This window comes from Salmo salar, chromosome 21 (genome assembly GCF_965601325.2).
Source record: "Salmo salar chromosome 21, fSalSal1, whole genome shotgun sequence".
Lineage (NCBI taxonomy): Eukaryota > Metazoa > Chordata > Actinopteri > Salmoniformes > Salmonidae > Salmo > Salmo salar.
Window position 1 is genome coordinate 18,123,687 of NC_138311.1, and position 24,326 is coordinate 18,148,012.

Here is a 24,326-nt window from a genome sequence, read left to right on the forward strand (position 1 = left end):
TTTGCCGAAAGGATGGCGGGGGATGGGGCCTTGTAGACATCCCGGAAGTTGGAGTAGCAGTGGTCGAGTGTTTTAATTAACAGCGCGAGTACTACAGTCAATGTGTTGATAGAACTTCGGCAGCCTTTTTCTCCAATTTGCTTTGTTAAAATCCCCAGCTACAATAAATACGGACTCAGGATATGTGGTTTCCAGTTTGCATAGAGTCCAGTGAAGTTCTTTGAGGGCCATCGTGATATCGGCTTGATGGGGGTATACACGGTTTTGACTATAACCGAAGAGAATTCTCTTGGGAGATAATACGGTCAGCATTTGATTGAGGTATTCTAGGTCGGGTGAACAAAAGGACTTGAGTTCCTGTATGTTATCCCAATCACACCATGAGTCGTTAATCATGAAACATACACCCCTGCCCTTCTTCTTCCCGGAGAGATATTTATTCCTATCTGCGCGATGAACTGAGAACCCAACTGATTGGATGGACTCAGACAGTATATCCCGAGAAAGCCATGTTCCCGTGAAACAGAGTATGTTACAATCCCTGATGTCTCTCTGGAAAGAAATCCTCGTCCTGAGCTCGTCAACTTTATTATCAAGAGACTGAACATTAGTGAGCAATATACTCAGAAGCGGTGGGTGGTGTGCACACCTCCTAAGTCGGACTAGAAGACCACTCCGAGTACCTCTTCTCTGCCGGTATTGTCTCTGGAATCAGTTCAATTGCCCTGGGGGGTGCAAACATAGGATCCATTTCGGGAAAGTCGCATTCCTGGTCATAATGCTGGTAGTGTTGGTGAGTTACCGCCGCTCTGATATCCAATAGTTCTTCCAGGCTGTATGTAATAGCACAAAAAAAGTCTGGGCTAATAATGTAAGAAATAATACATAAAAAAAACAAAATACTGCAAAGTTTCATAAGCAATAGAAGCACGGCAGCCCTCTGTCGGCGTCATTTCCTTCCTAGCTTTCACCTGGATTCACCTGGTCAGTCTATGTCATGGAAAGAAGAGGTGTTCTTAATGTTTTGTATTGGTGTTACATTCTTTCATAAATGTTTTACAATTGTTAGAATTTTTCTTCCCCTTTGATAAGAATATTTTGTTTAGATTGTTGACAAAAAATGACAATTAAATCCATTATCCCACCATGTAACACAACATGTGGAAAAAGTCAAAGGGTGTGAATACTTTCTAAAGGCACTGTATATATCATACCCCCCAAAATGCTAACCTCCACTGTTAGAGAGAATCTAGAAAATGGTTGCTTTCAAAAAGTGATTGATGCGTTTTGCTGTGTCCTTTGGTAGTCCTCTCAACGGCCTCTTAATGACATCCTCTCCGGATATTCTCACAATATTTAGTGTGTGATTAGGTAACTTGATAGTGCACCTATTATTTTGAAATACTCTCAGGATTTCATTGAGTTTGAACTGAATTAATATATTTAAAAAATGTTTTATGTCAAATCGCCAATTGGCAACCGATCCCTTATGAGGTTAATTGACACATAAACAAACATTACAATAATTCACTGTGATAATTCAGTGAGAATTCTTCTTTTGGTGTTCTCTACAGTGCGCATCGCATAAAGAGTGAACAAAAATCAATACATAATAGTAAATAAGGTTATCCAAACAATAATTATATCCCTAGAGCAGTAAAAATATACATACATACATTACATATACAGATAAATACAGAAAAATGTAACTTGTTCAACTTTTAAAATGTGTTGGAAGTAAAAAAGTAATGTCCTGGTGATGTGTTCTATTCTAGCATTCCCTGTATACAGTTGAAGTTGCAAGTTTACATACAGTGGGGAAAAAAAGTATTTAGTCAGCCACCAATTGTGCAAGTTCTCCCACTTAAAAAGATGAGAGAGGCCTGTAATTTTCATCATAGCTACACGTCAGCTATGACAGACAAAATGAGAAAAAAAAATCCAGAAAATCACATTGTAGGATTTTTTATGAATTTATTTGCAAATTATGGTGGAAAATAAGTATTTGGTCACCTAAAAACAAGAAAGATTTCTGGCTCTCACAGACCTGTAACTTCTTCTTTAAGAGGCTCCTCTGTCCTCCACTCGTTACCTGTATTAATGGCACCTGTTTGAACCTGTTATCAGTTATCAGTCTTCCCAACCTGCACCAGGCTGGGAAGACTGAATCTGCAATAGGTAAGCAGCTTGGTTTGAAGAAATCAACTGTGGGAGCAATTATTAGGAAATGGAAGACATACAAGACCACTGATAATCTCCCTCGATCTGTGGCTCCACGCAAGATCTCACCCCGTGGGGTCAAAATTATCACAAGAACGGTGAGCAAAAATCCCAGAACCACACGGGGGGACCTAGTGAATGACCTGCAGAGAGCTGGGACCAAAGTAACAAAGCCTACCATCAGTAAAACACTACGCCGCCAGGGACTCAAATCCTGCAGTGCCAGATGTGTCCCCCTGCTTAAGCCAGTACATGTCCAGGCCCGTCTGAAGTTTGCTAGAGAGCATTTGGATGATCCAGAAGAGGACTGGGAGAATGTCATATGGTCAGATGAAACCAAATTAGAACTTTTTGGTAAAAACTCAACTCGTCGTGTTTGGAGGACAAAGAATGCTGAGTTGCATCCAAAGAACACCATACCTACTGTGAAGCATGGGGGTGGAAACATCATGCTTTGTGGCTGTTTTTCTGCAAAGGGACCAGGACGACTGATCCGTGTAAAGGAAAGAATGAATGGGGCCATGTATCGTGAGATTTTGAGTGAAAACCTCCTTCCATCAGCAAGGGTATTGAAGATGAAACATATTGAAGCAACATCTCAAGACATCAGTCAGGAGGTTAAAGCTTGGTCGCAAATGGGTCTTCCAAATGGACAATGACCCCAAGCATACTTCCAAAGTTGTGGCAAAATGGCTTAAGGACAACAAAGTCAAGGTATTGGAGTGGCCATCACAAAGCCCTGACCACAATCCCATAGAAAATTTGTGGGCAGAACTGAAAAAGCGTGTGCGAGCAAGGAGGCCTACAAACCTGACTCAGTTACACCAGCTCTGTCAGGAGGAATGGGCCAAAATTTACCCAACTTATTGTGGGAAGCTTGTGGAAGGCTACCCGAAATGTTTGACCCAAGTTAAACAATTGAAAGGCAATGCTACCAAATACTAATTGAGTGTATGTAAACTTGTCTGTCTTAGGTTATTTAGGATCACCACTTTATTTTAAGAATGTGAAATGTTAGAATAATAGTAGAGAGTGATTTATTTCAGCTATTATTTCTTTCATCACATTCCCAGTGGGTCAGAAGTTTACATACACTCAATTAGTATTTGGGAGTATTGCCTTTAAATTGTTTAACTTAACAGGCTTGTGATAAAGGAATTTTATATCCTTATGCTATAAATTAACACTCAATATATCCTTGACTAATCCCCAGGGTTTGTAAGACACTGGGATAATAATTAGGCAAGGGCTCAGCTTTCTAAAAAAGGTCTGTTCAGTTTATTCAAAGAACGTTCTGAGGTCCAAATGACAGAGATGTTCATTTTATCCTCTCTCCGCTTACGCACACACATCCACACCCAAAAGTAGATAACCTATGCACACACATACGCACAGACAGTAGGTGAACAGTATCTCTTCCTTGACCTGCTACCACTGTTCTAGCACTGCCTGTTCCTTTCCCCATAGATTAGGAGAACCTTGAAGGCTCCTCCCGGTATCTCTAAATACACACACACACACATTTCTCTCCCTTTCCAGCCTCTACTAGACCTTTATGAGACTAACGTTCAGTAAATTAATTATTAATTATCCATGTTACATAACTACTAATCAATGATGGATTATTGATTCATTTACCCTTATTAGATAATTCTCTTATCAGCTTGATACTGATGTCTCTAAATGGAAAGATAACTGGCACTCAGCATTAACATTTTACTAGACAACTTTTACTTGTATTACCTTTTTTTAACATTTTATTTAATGGTATAAATCAATATGGGGAGGGAGAAACACTGTGTATTCTGCACCAGGATCGGTATCGACTGGGAATGACAGTGAAAGGTGCACATTGTTATATTAGCAGAGCACTGCTTCTATGGTATTACAGTGCATTTGGAAAGCATTCAGAATACTTGACTTTTAAATGTTTTTCTTCTCATCAATTCACACACAATACCCCATAATGACAAAGCAAAAACAGGTTATACATTTTTGCAAAACCTGGAATACCACATTTACATAAGTATTCAGTACTTTGTTGAAGCACCTTGGCAGCGATTACAGCCAAGTCTTCTTGGGTATGAAGCTACAAGCTTGGCACACCTGTATTTGTGGTGTTTCTCCCAATCTTCTCTGCAGATCCTCTCAAGCTCTGCTGCACAGCTATTTTCAGGTTTCTCCAGAGATGTTCGATTGGGTTCAAGTCCGGGCTCTGGCTCGGCCACTCTTGTCCCGAAGTCACTCCTGCGTGAAAACCCTGCCGCTGAAACCCATCCCCACAGCATGATGCTGCCACCACCACCATGCTTCACCGTAAGGATGGTGCCAGGTTTCCTCCAGACGTGACGCTTGGCATTCAGGCCAAAGAGTTCAATCTTGGTTTCATCAGACCAGAGTATCTTTTTTTCATATGGTGTAAGAGTCCTTTAGGTGCCTTTTGGAAAACTGCAAGTGGGCTGTCATGTGCCTTTTACTGAGGAGTGGCTTCCGTCTCCTCACTCTACCATAAAGGCCTGATTGGTGGAGTGCTGCAGAGATGGTTGTCCTTCTGGAAGGTTCTCCCATCTCTGCAGAGGAATTTTGGAGCTCAGTCAGAGTGACCATCAGGTTCTTGGTCCCCTCCCTGACCAAGGCCCTTCTCCCCTCGATTGCTCAGTTTGGGCGGGCGGCCAGCTCTAGGAAGAGTCTTGGTGGTTCTAACGTCTTCCATTTAAGAATGATGGAGGCCATTGTGTTCTTGGGATCCTTCAATGCTGCAGACATTTTTTGGTACCCTTCCCATGATCTGTGCCTCAATACAAATCCTGTCTCTGAGCTCTACGGACAATTCCTTTGACCTCATGGCTTGGTTTTTGCTCTGACTTGCAGTCAACTGTGGGAGTTTATATAGACAGTTGTGTGCCTTTCCAAATCATGTCCAATCAATTGAATTTACCACAGGTGGACTCCAATCAAATTGTAGAAATATCTCAAGGATTATCAATGGAAACAGGATGCACTTGAGCTCAATTTCAAGTCTCATAGCAAAGAGTCGGAATACTTACATAAATAATATATATATATTTTTTTTTATACATTTGCAAACATTTTTAAAAACCTGTTTTAGCTTTGTCATTATTGGGCATTGTGTGTAGATTGATGAGGAAAAAATGAATGTAATCTGTTTTCGAATAAGGCTGTAATATAACAAAATGTGGATAAAGTCAAGGGGTGTCGAATGCGCTGTTTGTAAAGGGTTGTTTATGCTACATGGACCTGTTACTACATTTGAAAGTGATCAAAAGACTTAGTTTAGAATATGTACATAAATTCAGCAATTGCATTCTTCTCATATTACTCTGTAGGCTACTGACCTATTCAAAGCTTCCTCCGACATCTCATCATACATATGCCTGTAGTTATTGAACTCAACCTGTTGGAGGTTTGTTTGTTGTGATTGATTGGGGGGAAACAGCTGCGGTCAAGGTTCTGACGGATGGGTGAGTCTAGGTGATGGCAAGGACACACCCAAGAAACATCCACATCAAACCACACCCCCAAGCCAACTCACTTCTGTCATTGCCACCAGAATTTATTGAGGAACAACCCAAAAAATTAGGCCAAACCAGCAAGTGGAGTTCCACTTTAAGCCCATATGTTATCATAATTATTTATAAAAAATATCTGTCAGCGGTATTTTGCGAAGGGGGCACACTGACTGCACCAGGCAAACAGTACACTCACCCCACCCCACTTATTCTCCCTAGTAAGTGGTTCCTGCCAAAATGCGCCTTGGAGGAAAGATATGCAAAGTAGGATGCTATATACTCAAATGGATCAGGACAATCGGAAAATAAATGGCAGTCACAAAAGAAGATGGAGGACAAGAAAAAAAAGGAAGAAAGAGGAACATACAGTATTATCAATAAATATGGAGTATGGGATTGCACAAGCAATCTGGTGGAAGAAAAGATGGTGGATAAGGAAAAAAGGAGGAAAGTGGAATATGTTTTGAAGGATTATGGAATGAAGGATTGCACAGAACTTTTAGAAGAGCTATAGAAGGACAGTGAACGTGACGAGGGTTAATTAATTGTGGTTGGTAGGTGCAGTGATGACCGCTGAGAAGGAGCTGAGTGTTGAGGGAAGCAGTGTGGTGAGGAAGGTTGTGTCAAGTGCAAAAAGAGGGATATGTGCTCTAGTAGCTAAAAGATGGAACCTGGCAGGGAGCATGGATGTAATACTCGTGGTGAGGAGTTCGGGCCTCATCCCGAGGATGAAAAGGATGGAAAAAAATGATTCTGGCCCAGTGGGAGTGAGATTTGTGGAGAGGATAGATTCTTTCATTATGGATGGTCTCCATGATGTGTCAAGTTGGGTGGAGAAGAGGTTGGGGACAAATTAGTTGCTGAGAGTAACTTGGAGTGGACTAGTACTGACTGTTGTTTCTTCAGTCCAGAAGGAGCGGGTGCTCCGGATCACCCAAATAGGGACAAGAAATGTGACTTGCTTTGCTCTCCAGAGCAGGGCGCCGTTGAAAGGAGTGATAATGGGGGTGGCATTAAGTGTTGAGGAGGATCAGTTGAAATGGAAGATTCCTGGTGTCTGTGACGCCCGCCAGTTGGTGTGACGCAGATCCGGTGGAGAGCGTGGGGAAACGTAGAAGACATAGTCTGGCCTGCTAACTTTTTATGTGGAGTCTTTGCCCGACAATGTCAAGTTAAGAAGTATAAGGTATCCCGTGAGAGTTTTAGTTCCCGAAAATACTACAGTGTTTTAGGCGTCAAGTTTATGGGCAGGTTGCAGCAGTGTGTAGGAGGGCGATTCCTAGATGTGAGAAGTGTGCTGAAGGGCATGAGACGAAGGAATGTGCTGTACCGGTGGACAAAATGTGTAGTATCGGTGGAGAAAGTTGTGTGTGTCGGGTTGTGGGGGTGCCCATGGGACTGGAGATCGGAGGTGTCCGGTGAGAGAATGGCAGGTTGAGGTTGCCAGGGTTAGAGTAGTGCAGAAAGTGTCGTATGCTGAAGCAGTGAAGAGAGTGGTAGAGAATGATGGCTACAGGGTGAGGGATAGTGAGAGGATTCCTGTGAGAAGGCAGAGGCCAAGAGAGAGAGAGATGGGAAGAATATGTGCTTCAGTAAGGTGGGCTTTTTAGCATTTATAGCCATGGTTGTCAGTTATACTGCAGAAATGGATCGGAAGTCACAGAAAATAGAGGATGTGGTGGCAGTGGCAGAGAAGTACTTGGGATTGCGAGGATTTACTGCAGAACGGTTGCAGGGGGTGTTGAGTGGTAGTGTTCTGTCCTCTCAGACTGTTACGGGTCTGCAGTAGGATTAGATAGGGTTAAATAAGGTAATGGGGTGGTTTTCCTTTTCTCCAATTTTGATTTACTGTATGAAGAATTTAATGTTGGTAGGCCGTGAATGGTCTCACACACACCAGTACAGTAGGTGGCAGTGTATGCGTCTAACCAAATCGCAAAGAAGAAGATACTCTAGTCTAGTGCATGCAAACAGTATCGTCAGTGGAGGAGAGAGAATGTAGAGCAGCAGTGTTTGATGTGATTTTAGCTGGCGGTGATGGGCAGGACTCTCCGAAGGTATGTTTGTAAATTAATTTGATAAAGCTATGTAGTCCATTGATTCCTTCCTGATGAATAAATAAAACAAATGTTTTGTTTCTCTGTAATACTAGCCACCTACCAATTTTATGAAGTTGGCTTTAGCTAGCCAGCTACTGTAGATAGGAAGTTGGGAGATTGAGAACCTAACTAACTATCTACCAAGCCATTTCAGGATATCAATCAAGTTGAGTAGCTTGTCTATCTTAGCTGGCATGCCTGATGGCAAGGTTGCTAGACTTTAGAAAAGCAAGCAATTTCTAAATGCACTGAATATCACTCACATAAGAACTACCAGTCAGGGGGATACAGACAGTTCTAGAGGTATGTTTAGATATGCAGAAATATACTTGGTTTACATGTAATCTGGCACATTTGTGTGTTAATTATGATGCCATGATATGTGCCTGTATTGATGATGCGTGTTATGATCCCATGTACTGTGTTGAAATTTGGATGTAATATCCTAGGCATGTTAGTGCAGTATATTGAGATGTGTGATTTACAACAGTCAGAATGACACCCTCATTAAAATGACAGTTGAACAGGTAACGAGGTATGCTTAGATAACCTATGCAGAAAAATAGACAATTTTGACACAGAATTAGGAATAACGATTATGGATCTAGATTGCAGGAAAAAGCATCAGGTGTTTGAAAAATACTAAATTCTCCAACACCGCTTCGGACCACCCTCTAAAATAATGGGTGCATGACGCTCCTGTGTGTGTGTGTGTGTGTGTGTACACACATGTGCACAGTGTTTGAAAAATGCATCCTAACCAGTGGCGTAAGGTACTTAAGTAGTACTTTAAAGTATTTTTACTTAAGTCATTTTTGGGGTATCATTACTTTACTATTTATATTTTTGACAACATTTACTCCACTACATTCCTAAAGAAAATAATGTACTTTTTACTCCATACATTTTCCCTGACACCCAAAAGTACTCGTCAGATTTCGAACGGAAAATGGTCCAATTGAAGCACTTATCTAGAGAACGTCCCTGGTCATCCCTACTGCCTCTGATCTGGCAGACTCACTTAACACAAATGCTTCGTTTGTAAATTATTGCCTAAGTGTTCCCCTGGCTATCCGTCAATTTTAAAAAAAGAAAATCGTTCCGTTTGGTTTGCTTAATATAAGGAATGTGAAATGATTAATACTTTTGATACTTAAGTATATTTTAGCAATTACATTTACTTTTGATACTTAAATATATTTAAAACCAAATAATTTTACTCAAGTAGTATTTTACTAGGTGACTTTCACTTAAGTCATTTTCTATTGAGGTATCTATACTTTTACTCAGGTATAACAATTGAGTACTTTTTCCATCACTGACCCTAACTAACTTTGTAATGACACCCCTACAGCAGGGGTAGGCAAATAAATCAACAACATGCCATCAAAGGAGCAACACACAAGCATTTTCAATAGGTGGCTTGCCACGACAAGACTACACGCCGCAAATGCAAGGCCACCAACCAGCCGCCTACGAAGGCTTTTCAACAGGCTAAGATTGGTGTCCTGGGTGGTTGCTAGCTAAGCAGGAAATCATAGAATACATCCTCCGCTCCAGGGTGAAGTTCCTCTCGCCAAATCCTAACCTGAAGCGTTAGTGATGAAAATGCAAGACTGACCCAAGATCAGCTTCTAGGGGCAACTTCACCCTACACCCCATCCTCCTGAGGCTGTACAACACCCAAACAAAAAGGATGGAATCTGAAAAGTCAGGAGACACACTCCAGCTGCTTTCAGACCCTGCTCTGGCCAGAGATACAAAGTATTCAAATTACATTAGGTACAGGCAGTTGTTTCCATGTCATTTCAACCCAAAAAACTGATTGGATTTGCTAAGTCATCAACATAAAGGGATTTCAGGAATGTTTCTTTTTTTTCACCCAACTTTTTACCTAAATCCAATGACATGGTTCAAGTTGTTGATTTCACGTTAGTTTACAGCTCAAATGTATATCAAAACTTGACGTGGAACTGACGTCTGTGCCCAGTGGGAGGGCACATCAATGGACTGACCGCCTGGCTATTACTTCCAAGGACACATTCTCTACACTTTATTCATGGATTTTATCCAGAGACACCTATGATTGTGTACATTGTTGCTTGACTGAATACGAATCAGTTAACTGTATGACAGAACTTTGTAAAATCATTTTTTTAGTGCCGAGTGCTGACTTGAACAAAATCAATAAAGGTGATGTAATCTAATATCTGTTCCTGCACATTTGAAACAGTGATTCATAGCACACGTCCATAGTTTACAGCACGGTTGCAAACGCACCTTGTCCTCTTAACCTCAGTTGTTTTCTTATAGGCTCTATGATTTCCCGGCCGTCAAACTCCTAGACAGAATATCTACAAGCACTAAGGATGGTGTCCTAGCCCAAAAGGTATAAGGCTGGGTATTATGACCCATACAAGGTACCACAGGAAGCATCCCATGCTTACATCCAGAAAATACCTTGAGTCCTGGATTAATTTTGTCAAAATGTTACATTTGTATTCAGATTTCTATGTTCTTTTTATAACAATTAATATTGGAAAATAAATTGAAACACTTACTGTACATCTTTACTATGTCATATTATGGGTAATCCTGAATGAATCATGAATGAGAAAGTTACAGATGCAAATATCCGAACCAAGACATGCTAACCAAGACTTTCTCGCTCATCATTACTCACGATTCATCCAGGACTATCCGTAATCATGTTAAGATCCACATTAATGTAGAAGTGTTTAGAAACATTCTTATTTACAATAAGTGACTCAAATGACACAATACATGATTCACCATTAATTTCTATTAGGCAGAAAAATAATCTAAAACAAACCAAACAAACAGCAAATGCATCCAACATATTTATAGAGTCACACGCTTGATGTAGTCATTGCGTCCTATGAATATGGGACCAAATACTACACAAGTGAATTTGTCCCAATGACTTTTGGTTCCCTAAAATGGAGGGACTGTCCAAAAAGTGCAATAATAGCTAAAAGGTTCACCCAATATGGATGAAAATACCCTCAAATTAAAACTGACAGTCTGGACTTTAACCTCAGTCATTGTATCCTTTTCACATCCAAAGTACAGAGCCAAAACAACAACAAAAGTGTCACTGTCCCAATACTTTGAGCTCACTGTATATGCCAATGAGGAATGAGGGGGACGATTAGGTGGCCATGATGGAAGTGGGGCCAGGTTGAGAAATTAGCCAGGACAATGGGGTTAACACCCCTACTCTTACGATATGTGCCAAGTGGGTTTGACCACAGTATTATAGGTCCAATGCAGCAGTTTATATCTCAAAATTATTTCTGGGTAACAAATGTGATTGTTTAAAGTTGGCAACCTCTGGAACGGTACCTTTTCTAGTAGGATAGAGTCATATCCATTAGGCCAGAGAACAGCATTCCACACTTTTCCTTCTCCTGTACTATACACACAGGACAGGGCAAAGTGAGGAATACTGTCCTCTAGCCTAATGGATATGGGTCTATCCTACTAGAAAAAGGTACTGTTCGAGGTTAAGAAGCTATTTCTCAATCAAGAATTGTGCTAGGACTGTCTGGGAGTGGTCTGAGTGGGGAGTGGAAAACTAGCTATTATTGGCAGAGAGGTATGGAACTTTCTTATTGGTCTATTAACTAAATGTATGTCACCAGGCCAAAACATCCCACCACAACAAGCTGAGATTTCACTCAGTGTTTTCAAACAGCTCTTACACTAAAAGGAAATTATCACAATATTATTCCAACCTCAGTGTGAAAAAAATATATAAAACACAGAAAAATCACATTTGACTGCACTGGGCCTTTAACAGAGAGAAGAAAAAAAGTGTAAGAGAGAGACAAAGTACACTTGTTGAGTGAGGGACTGTACTGAAGCAGGTTGAAACCAGAGGCCCCAGCACTGTCCACCTCCATCTCAGTCGTAGTGAACGCTTTTGAAGTTGAAGCGTTTCCTCTCTGTGAAACCTGTCATCTGGAGAGAGGAGAGATGGTTTTATGTTTCAAGTCTAAAGCTGATAAAGTAATGGTTTCAAAATTGGAAAGACCAGAGCAGTGTTTCATGTTCATTATGGCTACATAGACAAACACTTACTTGACTAGGGTCTCTGGTGAAGTATCTCTTCTCTACGACCTAAAATAAAAGACAAGTATTACGTTTTTTTTTATACATGCTCATGCACTCTTGAATAATGAACACCTATGTATAGAAAGAACAGTATCCAGTGCCGTCGGAAAGTATTCAGACCCCTTGACTTTCCACATTGTTAGGTTACAGCCTAATTCTAAAATTGATTCAATTGTTTTCCCCCCCTCAATCTACACAGAATATCCCATAATGACAAAACAAAAAACAGGTTCAGAATTTTTTGCAAATTTATTAAAAAAAAATATAATAAAAACAGTAATATCACATTTACATAACTATTCATACCATTTACTCAGTACTTTGTTGAAGCACTGTTGGTAGCAAGCTTGGCACACCTGTATTTGGGGAGTTTGTCCCATTTTTCTTTGCAGATCCTCTAATGCTCTGTCAGGCTGGATGGGGAGCGTCGCTGCACAACTACTTCCAGGTCTCTCCAGAGATGTTCGATCAGGTTTAAGTCCGGGCTCTGGCTGGGCCACTCAAGGACATTCAGAGACTCATGCGTTGTCTTGACAGTGTGCTTAGGTTTGTTGTCCTGTTGGAAGGTGAAACTTTGCCCCAGTCCTGAGTGCTCTGGAGCAGGTTTTTAATCAAGGATCGCTGTACTTTGCTCCATTCATCTTTGCCTCGATCCTGACTAGTCTCCCGGTCCCTGCATCTGAAAAACATCCCCACAGCATGATGCTGCCATCACCATGCTTGACTGTAGAGATGGTGCCAGGTTTCCTCCAGACATGACACTTGGCATTCAATCTTGGTTTCATCAGACCAGAGAATCTTGTTTCTCATGGTCTGCAAGTCCTTTAGGCACATGACAGCAGGCTGTCATGTGCCTTTTACTGAGGAGTGGCTTCCATTAGGCCACTCTACCATAAAGGCCTGATTGTCCTTCTGGTTTTTGCTCTGACATGCACCGTCAACTGTGGGACCTTATTTAGACAGGTGTGTGCTTTTCCAAATCATGTTGAATCAATTGAATTTACCACAGGTGGACTCCAAGTTGTAGAAACATCTCAAGGATGATCAATGGAAACAGGATGCACCGGAGTTCAATTTTGAGTGTCATAGCAAAGGCTCTGAATACTTACGTAAATAAGGTATCTGTTTTTTATTTGTAATAGATTTGCAAAAATGTCTAAAAACCTGTTTACGCTTTGTCATTACAGGGTATTGTGTGTAGATTGCTAAGGAGTTGTATTTATTTAATCCATTTTAGATTAAGGATGTAACGTAACAAAATGTGGAAAAAGTCAAGGGATCTGAATACTTTCTGAAGGCACTGTATTAAGGGGGTTAAAATATGTAAGAAGAAGCATCCGCTTCTGAACATTTCACCTTGTCAAAGAATCTGCTCAACTTCACAGCGTTGGACGTGCCTGCCGCAAAGTATCTTTGGTTGGTGCAATCCTGTCATGAGAGTCAAGGACAAAACATGACCTAAACCCCAAGCCTCAATGCAAAAAGGTAAAAAAATTACTTCCACTACCTGTAGCCTATTCAATAGCTGTTACAATACTAATGATGTGTGCCCACACATTAGGCTTTCATTGTTAGCAAAAGTACATTGCTGCAGAAAATAAGGTTTTCTTTGACCGCGTGATTGGTATCTCAGAATCCATATAGGCCTAGAAGGATAGTTGAGGTGAGGCTTCACCTACCAGGTTGATCTCCTCCGCGTTGAAGTCTTCAGACAGGAAAGCTGTCCTGGTGAGAACATCATTCCTCTTGTTCTCTGGGATCTGGTCAAACTTGGTGCCGATCAGGAGCAGAGGCACAGAGCTATCAGCAAACTGTTCTCTGTCATAATCACTGGAAGTATTCAGGCAAGACATTCAAGATAAGACTTTCAAGAAGTACATACACTTTCTCCAAGTGCCTATACAGGATAGCAACTTCTATTTAACAAGCTTTAAAATGTATTAAATTGAGGTAAGCTATTTGATTCCAGCAGTAGTAGATACTTGCCCATTTGAGACGATTACCCCCGTTGGGGAGGAGTCTTTGTTCAAGGCTTCTAGTGACCAGCGATACAGATTCTGGGAGGATTTCTTGTTCGTCAGGTCGTGAACTAATACAATACCTGTAAGGATACAATTATCTGTCATTACAGATCTATACAGGTTATCATTTTCCTCATGTGGTGACTGATAGAGCCAGTCAGTGCTGCGTCTTTACCATTGACAGAGTTGTAGAAAACTGCTCTGGTGCTTTTCAGACTGCTGGTACTGCCCACAGATCCTCCAACATCCCATAATTCAATGTAGTAGGTCTTCTCCTCTGGAGTGCCCTCCTTGTAGTCGTGGACCTGTAAAACCAACTCTTAGAATAACCTTAGAATATGACTGGTAAACCTCCAAGTAAAGTAATCTTCAGGGGGATAAAAATCAAATGAGTCGACTAAGGTAACTGAGTTGAGTTTATTTTTCTACAGGGGACTGTGCACATTAATCAACATTTCAGTAAAAGTGCCGGTTTTAGCCAGTCGGCAAATTCTACCGCAGTCATTTCCTACCCGTACATCCACGGAGCAGCCTACAGTCCATGATGGATTTCCCAACACTTGGTTCTGACACAGCAGATGAACGAGTGAGGACTTTCCAACACCTGCCATGACAAAATCATTTTAGTTAGTGAGACAAATACAGTCTTTTTCAAGCACATAGCTAAGTTCACTTCTCATGTCTTGGTATATTTGTAAATGCATCAAGGGAAGCCATCAGCAGAGAATAGAAAATAAGATTAGACTTTCAGATGCTTTTCTAAATAACAACTATAGGTAGTTAGCAAACATTAGCTATATGTCTAGCTTAACTAGCTAGTTACCACGGATAGGAACAAGGGGGACATTCATGTTTTAGATAAGCATTATATTTGACCAAACCATGTCGAAAGACACAAAATTTACAAAAGACAATACGATTAGTGAGACATAAATTAATAGGATACCAACCTGAATCACCCAAAACTAGCACCTTCACTCTGTCAAGAGACGCCATTTAATTTTTGTCCTGGAAGTAAATAGTAAAGTTCCATCCCCAAAAAATAACACTTGTTCTCTGATTGGTTTAGGAGAACGGTTCCGTTTCAAACTGATCCACTTTTATAACAACAACATTAGAAATTGTGAACGTCAATCAAAAAAGTGTTGCGTTGATTGGCTGTTAAAGTATAGCATTACGTACAGCCAATCGGAATAGAGAATTCTTTTTCCAGATTTCCATGGCGAAAAAATATAGAGAAAAGTACGAAGCAGCTCATCCACACGCTTTCAAGTTATTACAAGAGAACACATGCAATTGAGTGAGTGTCGGATTTTCTGTATTTCATACATGTGTTGTAGTTAAAGCTAGCTAGCTCGTTTATTCTCATAGAGATCAATTGTGTTGCGCTAACCGGTGATGTAGCTAGCCGTAAACTGAGCTAGCTACTGTTAGCATAGTTGCTAGCTAGCCAGTTTCATTTCTATTCATTCCGTTTCCATTCGCGAGTATTAGCGAACAACAAAAAGTATCGTTTGCTAAATAATATTTTGGCTAAACATATAAGTTCTGCATTACAGCCGGTTCATCTCTCATTTGGATATGTTTGACTGTAACTGTTATGACTTACAAGCTATCTAATCACATTGCAACCCCGTCCACGTTGGATGAACACATGTTCATGTTTTTAACAAAGAGTTCCTTAGTTATATAATAATCCTACTGATGGATGGTGATGTCTAAGTTTCAATACCAGAATGTATAAACAGTGTTCCTTTGTTGCAGATCCCACCACAGAGAAGGACCCCCTTGACCCCTTGCTGGGGTTGTTCCCTCTCAAGATCCTCTCTTTTCTGCCTGAAGTTTACCCACCCTCCTGTCCAACCACCCACAGACACTTTTCAGGCTATCTATTGTAGCCTTTACTTGTTCCGTAAGCCACTCTCTCTACCAGTCTGCTACCCCATAGGACAGCCATATAGAAGATGTCAGAGCCAGAATTATTAACAGAGGTCCCTGCTTCGCTGAAGCGCCTGGCCAAGCAGGTAGTGCGGGGCTTCTACGGGGTAGAGCATGCCCTGGCTTTGGACGTCCTTATCCGCAACCCCTGCGTCCGCGAGGAGGACATGCTGGAGCTGCTCAAGTTTGACCGAAAGCAGCTGCGCTCGGTGCTCAATACGCTCAAGGGCGACAAGTTCGTCAAGTGCCGCATGCGGGTGGAGACGGCTCCCGACGGCAAGACCACGCGTCACAACTACTACTTCATCAACTACCGCCTGCTGGTCAATGTGGTCAAGTACAAGCTGGATCACATGCGGCGGCGCATCGAGACGGATGAAAGGGACTCCACCAACCGGGCGTCATTCCGCTGCCCCTGCTGCTTCAGCACCTTCACTGACCTGGAGGCCAATCAGCTGTTTGACCCCATGACCGGTGAGGAGAGAGAGGGTGGGGGGGAGTAGGTGGGATAATAGGGTTGAGGGAGGAGAGGAGGAAGTGAGAGGGAGAGTTTTGCAGCAGCATGAGACGGGCAGAGAGGCACTGGCGGACTTCCCATTAGGCAGAAGAGGCAATTGCCTCAGGCTTCACATCATCAAGGGGCCGCATGAGCTAGGCATAATATATAAACCTGCACAAAACGTTAATGATGCACCGATATTACATTTTTGGCCGATATCCGATGTTTTTCTTGTCCCCCCCAAAAAACGATACAGATAATCGATATTTACAATTTTTGTGGCCTTTTAAGCATTCTAGTACAGTTAAATAGTTAACACAGACATGGACGCAGCGGTCTAAGTCACTACAGTCTCTTGTTCGAATCCAGACTCTTATCACATCTGGCCGTGATTGGGAGTCCCATTGGGCGGCGCACAATTGGCCCAGCATCGTCCGGGTTTGGCCAGGGTAGGCCGTCATTGTAAATCAGAATTTGTTCTTAACTGACTTGCCTAGTTAAATAAAGGTTACACACACGCACACACACACACCACACTGACCCCAAACATATTTTGTTGGCATTTACGTATGTCCCCATTACCAGTAAAACATAATCAAAACCTATTTATTTCACTTACTTGCTGTTTTGTTGTTCATTTCTTCAGTCATTTCATTCTCAACCTGGATTTCTATGGAAAGCCGTTTGGGTCTTTGTGTGTCAAAAAAGATACACGTCAAATAACACTATTCTACAATAACACTATTTGACGTGTCAAATAAGCTTGTTGACCAATCAGGATCTGAATATGACTGCACGTCACATAATAATTTAACGCGTTCATACATTTTTTTTGTGTAATTAATGTGTAATAACTACATATCACTTGTATTTCATATGTCACAACGATTCATCGATACGTATGCTGTGATGCTGGTGAAGTTGTCTCGCACACCTACATTGCTGGTCATAAAAAAAAGCTAGCTAGCTCATTGATGCAAACAATGTTCTTCCCAAAAACATAGCAAAATGACAATCTGTTTCAGGAGCTATAGTTGGCTAGCTAACCATATAGCTAGGTGTCATCCATCTAAACTAACCCTAATTTATAAGACAGTTCTTATTTCATTAATGGTGGTCGGACCAGCTATGTGAAGCTAGCTACAATAGTGGACTTTGAAGTTGGCCTTCAAAATAAAAGTATGGCATAATTCTACTGTTTGTATTCATTTGCATCACTGTCAATGACAGACTTTTATTTTGAAGGCAAACCGTGAATTCCACTATTGTGTCTAATCCTTATTGTGGCTAGCTTCACAAAACATAACCCAGTTCTGTCGAGCCTCACAAGCATGATGAAGGTAGCTGGCTGCTTTTAACGTTAGCTTTGGGCAACGGGGTTAAGTAGCTGGCTAGTTATTTATTTTCATGACCTGAAGTTCAATTTTAATAGGCGAACAACAATTGGCAACCTAGCTAATACTTACTCACAAGGACTCCTAAATTATTGCTAAGAATAATGAAAATGACTGCAGTTTCTACTAGTCAATGTTTTCAGGCTGGTTGTATTTCTGTTAGCTAGGTACCAAGCTAAAGCTAGCTAGCCCAGAAGTTGCAGTCGAACAAATTATGCTTTATTACCAACGCGGTATTGGAAACACATTGTTCGTTGTCTGTGTTTGCTTGTTTGCAGGCTTTTTGTACAGCTTTGACAGTGCGACTATCTTTTTTGACACGCAAAGACCCAATCGGCGTTCCATCGAATTTATGTCATGAAGATATTAGCAGTGATGCTATTACTGTGTAACTCCGGTAGGGCAACAGCAGCAGGCCACAAATGTGCATGTGTCTGCTCAAATGGTCAGAAACAGACTCCATGAGGGTGGTATGAGGGCCCGAAAGCCAACATCACCCACGACAGAGAACAGTTCATTGTCAAGGGCATTGAATTCCTTTATCTTGGCTTTAATGGATTTCTCTGTTGTGTTGTCTCGCTGAAATTTCAAATGACTGCTCGACTTATCGACTGCTCGATCCACACAGCAGACATTGTGGGGTAGTTTAGGGATGCTGTGTTGCACGTGTAGCACAAACTTGTACCTGGCGTCATTACTTCATGTACCTACGTTATGTAGGTATGCACGTCTGCTTTGACATCGGTTTTTAACATCGGCGTTAAACTAGACATCGGGCCGATACCGATGTTGGCATTTTTAGCTAAGATCGGCCGATTCCGATATGTTCACCGATATTATCATGCATCCCTAGAAAACGTTATGCTGAAGTACTGAAATTCCCACAGAAGAACGTTGTTTCTTAAAATATATATACACTGCTCAAAAAAATAAAGGGAACACTTAAACAACACAATGTAACTCCAAGTCAATCACACTTCCGTGAAATCAAACTGTCCACTTAGGAAGCAACACTGATTGACAATAAATTTCACATGCTGTTGTGCAAATGGAATAGACAACAGGTGGAAATTATAGGCAATTAGCAAGGCACCCCCAATAAAGGAGTGGTTCTGCAGGTGGTGACCACAGACCACTTCTCAGTTCCTATGCTTCCTGGCTGATGTTTTGGTCACTTTTGAATGCTGGCGGTGCTTTCACTCTAGTGGTAGCATGAGACGGAGTCTATAACCCACACAAGTGGCTCAGGTAGTGCAGCTCATCCAGGATGGAACATCAATGTGAGCTGAGCAGGAGGAGCACTGCCAGAGCCCTGCAAAATGACCACCAGCAGGCCACAAATGTGCATGTGTCTGCTCAAACGGTCAGAAACAGACTCCATGAGGGTGGTATGAGGGCCCGACGTCCACAGGTGGGGGTTGTGCTTACAGCCCAACACCGTGCAGGACGTTTGGCATTTGCCAGAGAACACCAAGATTGGCAAATTCGCCACTGGCGCCCTGTGCTCTTCACAGATGAAAGCAGGTTCACACTAAGCACGTGACAGAGTCTGGAGACGCCGTGGAGAACGTTCTGCTGCCTGCAACATCCTCCAGCATGACCGGTTTGGCGGTGGGTCAGTCATGGTGTGGGGTGGCATTTCTTTGGGGGGCCGCACAGCCCTCCATGTGCTCGCCAGAGGTAGCCTGACTGCCATTAGGTACCGAGATGAGATCCTCAGACCCCTTGTGGTGCGGTTGGCCCTGGGTTCCTCCTAATGCAAGACAATGCTAGACCTCATGTGGCTGGAGTGTGTCAGCAGTTCCTGCAAGAGGAAGGCATTGATGCTATGGACTGGCCCGCCCGTTCCCCAGACCTGAATCCAATTGAGCACATCTGGGACATCATGTCTCGCTCCATCCACCAACGCCATGTTGCACCACAGACTGTCCAGGAGTTGGCGGATGCTTTAGTCCAGGTCTGGGAGGAGATCCCTCAGGAGACCATCCGCCACCTCATCAGGAGCATGCCCAGGCGTTGTAGGGAGGTCATACAGGCACGTGGAGGCCACACACACTACTGAGCCTCATTTTGACTTGTTTTAAGGACATTACATCAAAGTTGGATCAGCCTGTAGTGTGGTTTTCCACTTTAATTTTGAGTGTAACTCCAAATCCAGACCTCCATGGGTTGATAAATTGGATTTCCATTGATTATTTTTGTGTGATTTTGTTGTCAGCACATTCAACTATGTAAAGAAAATAGTATTTAATAAGATTATTTCATTCATTCAGATCTAGGATGTGTTATTTTAGTGTTCCCTTTATTTTTTTGAGCAGTGTATATTACACACAGTACCAGTCAAAAGTACCAGGGCTTTTCTTTATTTGTACTATTTTCTACATTGTAGAATAATAGTGAAGACATCAAAACTGTGATATAACATGTAGTAACCAAAAAAGTGTTAAACAAATCAAAATATATTTGAGATTCTTCAAAGTAGCCACCCTTTGCCTTGATGACAGCTTTGCCACACTCTTGGCATTCTCTCTACTAGCTTAATGAGGTACTCACCTTAAATGCATTTCAATGAACAGGTGTGCCTTGTTAAAAGTTAATTTCTGGAATTTATTTCAGCCAATCAGTTGTGTTGGGACAATATAGGGGTGGTATACAGACGATAGCCCTATTTTGTTAAAGACCAAGTCCATATTATGGCAAGAACAGCTCAAATAAGCAAAAAGAAACAACAGTCCATCATTACTTTAAGACATGGTCAAGTCAATCTGGAAAATTTCAGGAACTTTGAACGTTTCTTCAAGTGCAGTCGTAAAAACCACCAAACGCTATGATGAAACTGGTTCTCATGAGGACTGCCACAGGAAAGGAAGACCCAGAGAATAAGTTAGAGTTACCAGCCCCAGAAATTGCAGCCCAAATAAATGCTTCAGAGTTCAAGTAACAGACACATCTCAACAGCAACTGTTCAGAGGGGACTGTGTGAATCAGGCCTTTGTGGTCGAATTGCTGCAAAGAAACCACAACTAAAGGACACCAATAAGAAGAAGACTTGCTTAGGCCAAGAAATACGTGCAATGGACATTAGACAGGTAGAAATCTGTCCTTTGGTCTGATGAGTCCAAATTTGAGATTTTTGGTTCCAACCGCCGCGTCGTTGTGAGATACAGAGTAGGTGAATCGATGATCTCTGCATGTGTGGTTCCCACCGTGAAGCATGGAGGAGGTGGTGTGGGGGTGCTTTGCTGGTGACACTGTCTGTGATTTATTTAGAATTCAAGGCACACTTAACCAGCATGGTTACCACCGCATTCTGCAGCGATATGCCATCCCATCTTAGTGGGACGATAATTTTGTTTTTCAACAGGACAATGAGCCAACACACCTCCAGGCTATGTAAGGGCCATTTGACCAAGAAGGGGAGTGATGGAGTGTTGTGTCAGATGACCTGGCCTCCACAATCACCTGACCTCAACGCAATGGAGATAGTTTGGGATACTTTGGACCGCAGAGTGAAGGAAAAGCAGCCAACAAGTGCTCACCATATCTGTGAATTTTTACAAGACTGTTGGAAAAGCATTCCTCATGAAGCTGGTTGAGAGAATGCCAAGAGTGTGCAAAGCTGTCATCAAGGCAAAGGGTGGCTACTTTGAAAAATGCAAAATACATTTTGATTTGTTTAACACTTTTTTTTTTTTTTTGGTTACTTCATGATTCATAAGTGTTATTTCATAGTTTTGATGTCTTCACTATTCTACAATGTAGAAAATACAACAACAAAATAATAGTAGCGAGGCTATACAGGGGATACCGGTACAGAGTGAATGTGCTGGGGAACAGGTTAGTCAATGTAGGTAGAGGTAAAGTGACTATGCATAGATAGAGAGTAACAGCAGTGTCAAAATGTGTGTGGGGGGGGGGGGGGGACGACGACAATGCAAATTGTACCGGTAGCCATTTGATAAGCAGTTTTGGAGTTTTATGGCTTGGGGTAGAAGCTGTTAAGAATCCTTTTGGACCTAGACTTGGCGCTCTGGTACTGCTTGCCGTGCGGTAGCAGAGAGAACAGTTTATGACCAGGGTGGCTGGAGTCTTTGGCAATTTTACAGCCTTTTCTCTGATGCCTGATATAGAGGTACTGGATGGCAGGAAGCTTGGCCCCAGTGATGTAATGGGCCGTATGCACTATTCTCTGTAGTGCCTTGCGGTCGGAGGCCGAGCAGTTGCCGTACCAGGCAGTGATGCAACCAGTCAGGATGCTCTCGATGGTACAGCTGTAAAACCTTTTGAGGATCTGAGGACCCATGCCAAATCTTTTCAGTCTCCTGAGGGGGAAAAGGTTTTTGTTGTGCCCTCTTCACGACTGTCTTGGTATGTTTGGACCATGATAGTTTGTTGGTGATGTGGACACAAAGGAACTTGAAGCTCTCAACCTGCCCGTCGATGAGAACGGGGGTGTGCTCGGTCCTCCTTTTCCTGTAGTCCACAATCATCTCCTTTGTCTTGATCACGTTGAGGGAGAGGTTGTTGTCCTTGCACCACACGGTCAGGTCTCTGACCTCCTCCCTATAGGCTGTCTCGTCGTTGTCGGTGATCAGGCCTACCACTGTTGCGTCATCAGCAAACTTAATGATGGTGTTGGAGACGTGCCTGGCCGTGCAGTCATGAGTGAACAAGGAGTACAGGAGGGGACTGAGCACACACCCCTGAGGGGCCCCCGTGTTGCTCAGCATGGCGGATGTGTTATTACCTACCCTTACCACCTGGGGGCGGCCCGTCAGGAAGTCCAGGATTCAGTTGCAGTGGGAGGTGTTTAGTCCCAGGGTCCTTAGCTTAGTGATGAGCTTTGAGGGCACTATGGTGTTGAACGCTGAGCTGTAGTCAATGAACAGCATTCTCACGTAGGTGTTCCTTTTGTCCAGGTGGGAAAGGGCAGTGGTGAGTGCAATAGAGAGAGCATCATCTGTGGATCTGTTGGGGCGGTATGCAAATTGGAGTGGGTTTCTGGGATAATGGTGTTGATGTGAGCCATGACCAGGCTTTTATATCTCTCAGCTGTAGTACAAACACTTCAAAACATAATTTCCTTTTGATAAGATTTGACTGTCTGTTTTTCCATGTATGAAACGGTTATACAAACTTAGTGTTTTGTTTCTTCTCAGCTGCATCCAATTCAGTAATAACTGTCACAAAGGTTGTGACACCTCGTGGATGCGCTCGGTGTTCGAGAGATTTTGTTCAATAGGCTCTAATTACTTACCCATGAATATGCACTGTTGGAAATATATCTCCACTCAACGTTGTTGCAAGCACTTGCAACCAAAATAAAGTGTACCATCTGGGTTAACTTGGTCATCCCCAGAGGAGGGAAAAACAGTTTCAATGCGTAGTACATTTAATCGCTAGGTGTTACACAGGATTTAGCTAGTTAAAATGATGTGTAACTTGAGGGGTACTTACTTGTAATTAAAGTGTGCTTTATATAGTACATTACCCATCCTGACAACCTGGCCCTCCTTTTAAAGCTTCTGGAAGTTTCACTTCATTTCTGTACCTTATTGTGAAATGAAACTTCCAGAAGCTTTAAAATGAGGACCAGGTTGTCATGATGGCTAACGTACTATATAAGCCCACATTTAATTACAAGTAAGTACCCCTCAAGATATACTTAATTTCAATTAGCTAAATCCTGTGTAACAACTAGTTATTACATTGTACTAGGCAAACATTACATGTACTATGCTTTGATATAGTGTATTTTTCCACATCTGGTATGCCACCCATATTCGATCCCAGTCAGTGAGGTTGACCTACTGATCTTTTTTTTTTACCAGCTCAACCAAGTTAACCCAGATGGTACACTTTTTATTTTGGGGGCCATTGATAGCAACATCACTGAGTGGAGATATAGTTTGAACAGTGCACATTCATGGGTAAGTAATTAGAGCCTATTTAGCATAGACACCCAGCACATCCACGAGGGATCACAACCTTTTGTGACAATTGTAACTGTTTGCAGCTGAGTAGAAGCGAAACACTAAGTTGGTGAATTTAGTGGAAACATGCCCATTGGTAACCAGCATGGTAACAAGCATTAATTGTTATACCTCTGTAATTACATACTTCAATTACTACCAGTTACATGATATTACACTGAGTTGTTAGAGTTAACTAAAATGCTTGTTAGTGTAATCACATGTATTACATTGTGATCAGGACCCTTTTACATTTACATTTACATTTAAGTCATTTAGCAGACGCTCTTATCCAGAGCGACTTACAAAATGGTGCATTCACCTTATGATATCCAGTGGAACAACCACTTTACAATAGTGCATCTAAATATTTTAAGGGGGGGGGGGGTTAGAAGGATTACTTTATCCTAGGTATTCCTTAAAGAGGTGGGGTTTCAGGTGTCTCCGGAAGGTGGTGATTGACTCCGCTGTCCTGGCGTCGTGAGGGAGCTTGTTCCACCATTGGGGTGCCAGAGC

The 24,326-nt window shown here is 42.1% G+C and overlaps 2 protein-coding genes across 3 annotated transcripts in view; one reads left to right on the forward strand and one right to left on the reverse strand.

Annotated features, from left to right (window-relative positions):
* Window positions 1-11,126: 11,126 nt before the first annotated feature.
* On the reverse strand, window positions 11,127-15,174 carry rabl3 (RAB, member of RAS oncogene family-like 3). Of its 2 annotated transcripts, none has more exons than XM_014164013.3 (8): window positions 14,958-15,174; window positions 14,526-14,611; window positions 14,183-14,312; window positions 13,973-14,087; window positions 13,666-13,816; window positions 13,343-13,414; window positions 11,954-11,992; window positions 11,127-11,833 (listed from the first exon to the last, which is right to left on the reverse strand). In XM_014164013.3, exons 1-8 carry the CDS (start codon window positions 15,001-15,003, stop codon window positions 11,777-11,779), a joined length of 696 nt encoding a protein of 231 aa, XP_014019488.1. In that variant the 5' UTR covers window positions 15,004-15,174; the 3' UTR covers window positions 11,127-11,776. The 2 variants fall into 2 exon arrangements, with proteins under 2 accessions (XP_014019488.1, XP_014019487.1); XM_014164012.3 differs by having other exon boundaries at window positions 14,520-14,611.
* A 58-nt stretch (window positions 15,175-15,232) lies between these two features.
* The window catches only part of gtf2e1 (general transcription factor IIE, polypeptide 1, alpha), a 43,854-nt gene continuing 34,760 nt past the window's right edge, over window positions 15,233-24,326 (forward strand). Inside the window, 2 exon segments of the mRNA NM_001173567.1 lie at window positions 15,233-15,307; window positions 15,772-16,419. Of these exon segments, the coding sequence (NP_001167038.1) occupies window positions 15,972-16,419 (448 nt within the window). The 5' untranslated portion in view covers window positions 15,233-15,307; window positions 15,772-15,971.

Excerpts from the sequence above, each read along its gene's own strand:
- rabl3 (XM_014164012.3), bottom strand. The coding sequence starts at position 15,003 with ATGGCGTCTCTTGACAGAGTGAAGGTGCTAGTTTTGGGTGATTCAG. Across the intron at positions 14,088-14,182 it reads TTTCTACAACTCTGTCAATG|GTATTGTATTAGTTCACGAC; the intron begins GTAAAGACGCAG and ends GTATCCTTACAG. Across the intron at positions 13,817-13,972 it reads GGGGTAATCGTCTCAAATGG|TGATTATGACAGAGAACAGT; the intron begins GCAAGTATCTAC and ends GAATACTTCCAG.